The sequence below is a fragment of the Borostomias antarcticus genome (assembly GCF_949987555.1).
Source record: "Borostomias antarcticus genome assembly, contig: scaffold_1197, whole genome shotgun sequence".
NCBI lineage: Eukaryota > Metazoa > Chordata > Actinopteri > Stomiiformes > Stomiidae > Borostomias > Borostomias antarcticus.
In genome coordinates this window covers 1-7767 of record NW_028176658.1, presented here as the reverse complement: position 1 = coordinate 7767, position 7767 = coordinate 1, and the positions used below count along the sequence as shown (strand labels likewise).

Below are 7767 nucleotides of genomic sequence, written 5' to 3'. Positions count from 1 at the left end.
TTTGGTGTTGATGTGTTGATGTCAGATGTATTGCTTGTTGTTGTGTTGCTACTGTCTGCTGTGTAGAACATAATAAAGCTCTTTATAGACCGCTTGTATTTGTGACATCACTAGTTCTGTCCTTCACACTCGTCTCAGCCGCACTGCATCGTGGGAGGTGTCGGTAGCCGAGTGTTTATTTGTTTATGTGTGTCATAACTGACGTCTCTCAGATTCCAAGCTGCCCCCTCTTTCTGTGTGTGTGTGTCTGTGTGTGTGTGTGTGTGTGTACGCACGTGCAATTAAAAGTGGGTTTCTGTACAGTATGCATGTGTGACACACTGTTTGTCTAGAATGTGTATGTGTGTGTGTGTGTGTGTGTGTGTGCAAGCTCTCTTGCGTGGGCTGTGTGTGTGTGTGTGTGTGTGTGTGTGTGTGTGTGTGTGTGTGTGGGCCACAGCACAAAGACAGAACACAGCACATTGACAATACGTGTCTGTGTGACATGTGGTCAGAGTGTGAGTGAGGTCTAAGCTATACTGACCCCATCATCGGGCGACGCGCACACACACACACACATACATTATGCATCAACACACACACACAAGTGCATGCGTACACACACATACCCTTACACACAAAATACACACAGTCAATGCACACACACAAAACACACCCTCACACACACAATAATAATAGTAATAATAATAATACATTACAGGACCTCTAGGGGTCTTTGATCAACCACATGGCAGTCACGTCTGTCTCTCTGTCACCTGTCTCACACACAACCAGGCTGTCTCTCTTGTCTGTCTCTCTCTCACCTGTCTCACACAACCAGAGAGAGAGAGAGAGAGAGAGAGAGAGAGAGAGAGATTTGGACAGCGTCCTGTCCTTTAAACAGAACACTCTGGCTGTGTGTGTGTGTGTGTGTGTGTGTGTGTGTGTGTGTGTCTATTTCACGATGCAACGCCGCGGGTGGCGGGAGAATAAGAGCCCACGAGCTGTTTCCCCTCTCAACGTGCATGTTTTGAATATGAAGTAGGATCATCAACGGTCCATATGAGTCACGTGATTTGCAGCGTAGCTCAGTGCAATGAAAAGGCGTGGCTTATACGGACTACAATTCAGGGGTTAACGCCCGACTCACACGCTTGCGTTTGATGCGTCAACATTGACGGATGGCGGAAGGCGTTTCTGCCGCACGCAACAACAACCAATCACATTGTCCAAAACTGCGCTCGCAACAGCCGAGTATATTCTCCGAACCTGCTAGCGCGAACTATTTTGAAAACCCACCCGGCTTTTCGTTTAGTGCTGTCATGGATGCTAATCTGGTCGAACGTGTGGCGATCGTTTATGCATTGTGGTTGAGGCAACGTGAACGTGGTGCCCGCAGGTATTGGGTACATCCTATCCTGAAAACAAACAATTCAAACAGCGATTGTCCTCCATCTTGGTATCGAAAAATGTGAAATCCCGCCTTGCGATGACGTCTTTCTCCGTCAAGACATCTGATTGGTCGGCAGCTCCGGCAACGCATCTGAAAGTTGAAATGTTTTAACTTTCGACGCTAGCAACGCAGGCAACGCAACGCACCGGGACAACAACGGAACCAGAATGCCATTCGGCTGCGGCCATTGAAAGTGAATGGCATCCGTCAAAGTTGACGCATCAAACGCAAGCGTGTGAGCCGGGCGTAACAATGTTCCAGGAACGCGCTCTCTCTCTCTCTCTCTCTCTCCCTCTCTCTCCCCCTCTCTCTCTCTCTCCCCTCTCTCGCTCTCTCTCTCTCTCTCTCTCTCTCTCCCCCTCTCTCTCTCTCTCTCTCTCTCTTCCTCTCTCGCTCTCCCTCTCTCTCTCCCTCTCCCCTCTCTCTCTCGCTCTCCCTCTCTCTCCCCCTCCCTCTCTCCCCCTCTCCCTCTCTCTCTCTCTCTCTCTCTCCCCCTCCCTCTCTCTCTCTCTCTCTCTCTCTCTCTCTCCCTCTCCCTCTCTCTCCTCTCCCTCTCTCTCTCTCTCTCTCTCTCTCTCTCTCTCTCGCCAATGCGGATGTTTTCCGAGAAGATGACGAGAGCGGACCTGCCGTCTCCATCGCACAGCTCAGCGGAAGCGGCGTCGCCAAACTCTTGACCGTCGCCGCTCGACACACAGCTGCGCTTCCGAGACGCGGACGCGCCGCCGCGTTCGTTTCCGCTCGTTGCGTTTTGATTCCGCACTTTTCACGCCGACAGAAGGAATGTGGAAATGTGTTCTCTCTTAAAGCGACAGCGCGCTTTTCTCTGTCTGGTGGACATGCGCGGGGGCGGGTGTCTGTCCCTTTAAGAGCGGTTGGGGGAACTTTGACAGTGGTGATGAAACTGGGGGTATTCGAGGTTGTCCACTGACTCGTGAAGGTATAGCGGACATAACGTGACCTTTGGATCGCAGCTCCGCCCTCGGTGGCAATTGGCTCGCGCTGTCTATCTATTACTTGCCTATCACGCGTTCTGGGAGTGAATAGCACACGTACACGTATTCAGCTGTTCACACACACACACACACACACACAAACAAAGACGCACACACACACAAACAAAGACGCACACACACGCATTCTGCGTCGCACACAGACAAACACACACACGCACCATGCAGCGTGTGTGCGCGCGTGCACCGGGAACCCAAAGTCCCTCCGCGTCGTCGCCAATGATCGTGTCTGAAGATTAACGAGGTTATCCGGCCGGAGCCGCGTTGCATCGCAGAGCAGGAGAACCAGGGAGCGAGAGGAGGAACGCAGACCAGACAAGTTCCCGAGCCGACTTCCCTGCGTGTCGAGGCGGATCAGAAGCACGGCTCACGCCGCCGGTGTACCAGGCTGTGTTTGCGCGGCTCCCATACCGACATGACGGAGAAACGGATGTCGCGGTGGTACTTCGGGGGGCTCGCCTCCTGCGGGGCCGCCTGCTGCACGCACCCCCTGGACCTCATCAAGGTGAGTGTGTGTGTGTGTGTGTGTGTGTGTGTGTGTGTGTGTGTGTGTGTGTGTGGAAGGGGGCGGGGGTTATGGAGCAGTGTGTGGCCGAGCGCAGCTGGATCAGAGCCGGGCCCGCAGCACCGGAGCGCCGCACATCTGTCCCTGCCTGCGCCCTCGCGTACGTCGGCCGTTAAAACGCATCCGGGACAAATGATTCACTCAGGATACCGTGCTGTTACCCATCAGAGAGTGAAAGTAGGCCGGGGAGAAGAGAAGGTTGTAAAACAGCCAGAATACCGTTTTCAACCCTCTGTATTGTCGCTCGGAGCGTCACATGACACCCCCGCTGAGAGTAGCTTACCGTTGACTCAGTCCCGCTGGCGAAAACGGCCAAGATAGTGCAAACACACCGGCCAAGATAGTGCAAACACACCGGCCAAGATAGTGCAAACACACCGGCCAAGATAGTGCAAACACACCGGCCAAGATAGTGCAAACACACCGGCCAAGATAGTGCAAACACACCGGCCAAGATAGTGCAAACACACCGGTCAAGATAGTGCAAACACACCGTAGGCTACGAGCTGCTGGAGATAAGAAAATAGCCTAGTTTACTGGAGATAAAGAATAGTAGCATGTAAAGGCTATAATTATCATGCCTCTCTCTCTCTCTCTCCCCCTCTATCTCTCTCTCTCTCTCTCTCTCTCTCCCTCCCCCTCTCTCTCTCTCTCTCGATTCTCACTCACTCGTCAAAATATCACCGTGGTAGCTGATTTCATAGCCCTCTGTTCATCACAAGTGGGACAACTTGTGTTTATATTGTGTATTATATCCTTCATGAGTTATGCAATGCGACATCGAGCGCATTGTGTGTCAACATGGTGGGCGTTAGGGCCTCAGGCGAGGCTAGAGGCCCACGGCCCCCTCGCCGGGCCCCCGGAGGCAGCGTGTAACTACAGCGCTCTGCTAGTTCTGAAACCGCTGCTTTGATCAGAGGACCTTTTGTGCAGGTTTTACACACGACCTCTCGGTCCCTGTGTGGCCGTGACCTCTCGGTCCCTGTGTGGCCGTGACCTCTCTGTCCCTGTGTGGCCGTGACCTCTCTGTCCCTGTGTGGCCGTGACCTCTCTGTCCCTGTGTGGCCGTGACCTCTCTGTCCCTGTGTGGCCGTGAATGAGGAGGTCATTATTGTCCAGAGTGGATGACCTTCAATAGGGCGGCTCGGAGGACATGGGCCGGGGGTCCAGGCCTGCTGGGAGTCCAGCTCAGGGGACAAAGGACATGGGGCCTGGGGTCTGTTGTGAGTCCAGCTCAGGGGACAAAGGACATGGGCCTGGGGTCTGTTGTGAGTCCAACTCAGGGGACAAAGGACATGGGCCTGGGGTCTGTTGTGAGTCCAGCTCAGGGGACAAAGGACATGGGCCTGGGGTCTGTTGTGAGTCCAGCTCAGGGGACAAAAGGACATGGGCCTGGGGTCTGTCCCTGCTGAGTCCAGCTCAGAGCGGTTAGCGTTAGCATGGCTCTGCTGGTCACGTAGTAGAGCCAGACCGCCCTTCGCGCTGTCGCTGGTCTGTTCTGACTGACCAGTCTCTCACCCCCACCCTGCTGACCCCACCCCACTGACCCTGTGACCCCACCCTGCTGACCCTGTGACCCCACCCTGCTGACCCTGTGGCCCCACCCTGCTGACCCTGTGACCCCACCCTGCTGACCCTGTGGCCCCACCCTGCTGACCCCACCCTGCTGACCCTGTGACCCCACCCTGCTGACCCTGTGGCCCCACCCTGCTGACCCCACCCCACTGACCCTGTGACCCCACCCTGCTGACCCTGCTGACCCCCACACACAGTCATCCATGATCGGAGGGGATAAACAGACCAGACTGATACTGACAGACGGATAGTTAACTGGCCGTTTGGGAACGTTTACATGTCCAGATGAGTCCGTGGGACTGGAATGAGGAAGTGATCGGTGCTGATAAGACACAGTGTCTACCTCATCCATTATCCTCTCACTCTCTCTTCCACTATCCCCCTCATCCGCTACACTATCATCCCCTACCCTCTCATCCTCTAATCCTCTCATCCTCTAACCCTCTCACATGATGATGATGATGATGATGATGATGGTGAATGTTTTGTATGCGCTGTAGATATAATTGTCGTTGATGGCAATACTACTGATCGTGCTGATAGAGATGATTGTACAGTGGATGATAATAGTGTGTGTGTGTGTGTGTTTAGATTAAGAGAGAGATTAAGAGTGTTCCACAGGGACCAGATCACCTTTAACCCACATTCATATTCACACCACCTACTCTCTCTCTCTCTCTCTCCCTCTCTCTGTCTATCTCTCTCTCTCTCTGTCTGTCTGTCTCTCTCTCTGTCTGTCTCTCTTTCTCTCTCCCTCTCCCCCTCTCCCTCTCTCTTTCTCTCTCTGTCTCTCTCTCTCTCTCTCCCTCCCTCTCTCTTTGTCTCTCTCTCTCTCTCTCTCTCTCTCTCTCTCTCACACACACATTCATTCATTTTATTGGCTGACTACTGTGGCCCTTTCTTTCGGGGGCGGTCCGAGAGCTGGACAGTTGCTGCCCTCAATAGCCTATGTGACCGTGGCGACCCGCCGTGCCCTTGAGCAAGGCACTTAAACCCAGTGTGTATAAACAGAGAAAGAAATGCATGGATGTGCTGCTGTGTGGTGGTGAGTTCCACACTGTCCGTCTAGACATCTGGACTAGCAGGAAGAGAGGGAGGGGAAAAGGGAGAGAGAGAGAGAGAGAGAGAGAGGGAGGGAGGGAGGGAGGGAGAGAGGGAGAGAGAGGGAGGGAGGGAGAGCGGGAGAGAGAGGGAGAGAGAGGGAGGGAGGGAGGGAGGGAGGGAGGGGGAGAGAGAGAGGGAGGGAGGGAGGGGGAGAGAGAGAGGGAGGGAGGGGGAGAGAGAGAGGGAGAGAGAGGGAGGGAGGGAGAGCGGGAGAGAGAGGGAGTGAGAGAGAGAGGGAGGGTGTGAGAGCTCTGAGCTCAAACTCTCTGATTGGCTGAGCCGAGGCGGCGCTTGGAGCAGAGCCCAAACCTCCAGAGAGCACCTGCTCTGACGAGGACAACGCCAGCGCCGGCGCCAGCCACGCGGCCTGATCGTGTGTGTGTGTGTGTGTGTGTGCGGGCGTGTGTGTGCGAAAGTGACAGGTCACTCTGGTGACTGATTTAGAGTCTAAAACAATTGCCACACACACACGAAAGGCAAAGTGAGGTATTGTCCTTGCCGGAGCAGGTGACCTTAAAGCCACCTGTGTCACGTCACGTCACCTCACCCGCCTGCAGCTCTGCTGCTGCTCGCAGTCTGGCTACTAAACCTCCCTCAGCAGCAGGGAGGCAGGGAGAGATGAGTGAGTGAATTAATTAATTAATGAATAAGTGAGTGAGTGAATGAATGAAAGAGTGAGTGACTGAATTAATTAATGAATAAGTGAGTGAATGAATGAAAGTAAGTGAGTGAATGAGTGAGTGAATTCATTAATGAATAAGTGAATTAATGAGAGTGAGTGAGTGAATTAATTAATGAATAAGTGAGTGAGTGAATTAATTAATGAAAAAGTGAGTGAATGAATGAAAGTAAGTGAGTGAATGAGTGAGTGAATTCATTAATGAATAAGTGAATTAATGAAAGAGTGAGTGAGTGAGTGAATTAATTAATGAATAAGTGAGTGAGTGAATTAATTAATGAATAAGTGAGTGAGTGAATTAATTAATGAATAAGTGAGTGAATGAGTGAATTAATTAATGAATAAGTGAGTGAGTGAATGAAAGAGTGAGTGAATGAGTGAGTGAATTAATTAATGAATGAGTGAGTGAATTAATTAATGAATAAGTGAGTGTGAATGAATGAATGAGTGAGTGAGTGAATGAGTGAGTGAATGAGTGAGTGAGTGGTGAATGAGTGGGTGAGTGAGTGGGTGAGTGAGTGAGTGAGTGAATGAGTGAGTGAATGAGCGAGTGAATGAGTGAGTGAGTGAGTGAGTGAATGAATGGATGGATGAATGGCCACAGTAGATAGCCAAGTAAATGAATGAATGAATGTGTGTGTGGGTCACAGTAGTAGATCTATACGGCTCTCATATATCATGGTGACACCCTGTTCTGTTTGCCACCACGAGGTCAGCTATTATAAACACTCTGCATGCTCCTTCCTGTCAGACACCCGCGTGTGTGTGTGTGTGTGTGTGTGTGTGTGTGTGCGTGCGTGCGTGTGTGTGTGTGTGTGTGTGAGAGAGTGTGAGTGAATGAATAAATCAGTGAGGCACATTTTGGTTGTTCCAGACTGGTATCTTCATGTACAGTATGGAGGAGGATGAGGAGGAGGAAGATGATGATAAATGTTGCTGTTGTTGATGAAGTCTCTGCTCATACTGATGATAATGAGGTGTGTGCGTGTGTGTGTGTGTGCGCGTGTGCGCGTGTGTGCGTGCGTCCGTGCGTGCATGTGTGTGCGTGTGTGTGTGTGTCCAGGTGCACCTGCAGACCCAGCAGGAAGTGAGGATGAAGATGATGGGGATGGCCGTGCAGGTGGTGAAGAACGACGGCTTCCTGGCGCTCTACAACGGCCTCAGCGCCTCGCTCTGCCGACAGGTGTGTGTGTGTCAAGGTCAAGGTCAACTTTATTAATAAAGCACGTTTAAAATCAACCGAAGTTGCACCAAAGTGCTGTACAATTTATAAAATAAACTAAAACAAAAAACAGAATAAAGTGCACATAATCACAGAATAATAAAAGGACAGGACACAAAACAGGACAGGGGATGTAGGCTATCAGGCCTCAAAAGCCAGGGAAAACAAGTGCGTTTT

At 51.9% G+C, this 7767-nt stretch overlaps 1 protein-coding gene across 1 annotated transcript; it reads left to right on the top strand.

Moving 5' to 3' along the window:
* Window positions 1-2050: 2050 nt before the first annotated feature.
* LOC311328214 (mitochondrial dicarboxylate carrier-like) lies at window positions 2051-7701 on the top strand. The gene is made up of 2 exons (XM_084462216.1): window positions 2051-2950; window positions 7432-7701. The coding sequence occupies exons 1-2, from the start codon at window positions 2861-2863 to the stop codon at window positions 7585-7587; spliced, it is 246 nt and encodes an 81-aa protein (XP_084318342.1). The 5' UTR covers window positions 2051-2860; the 3' UTR covers window positions 7588-7701.
* The last annotated feature ends 66 nt before the right edge of the window (window positions 7702-7767 follow it).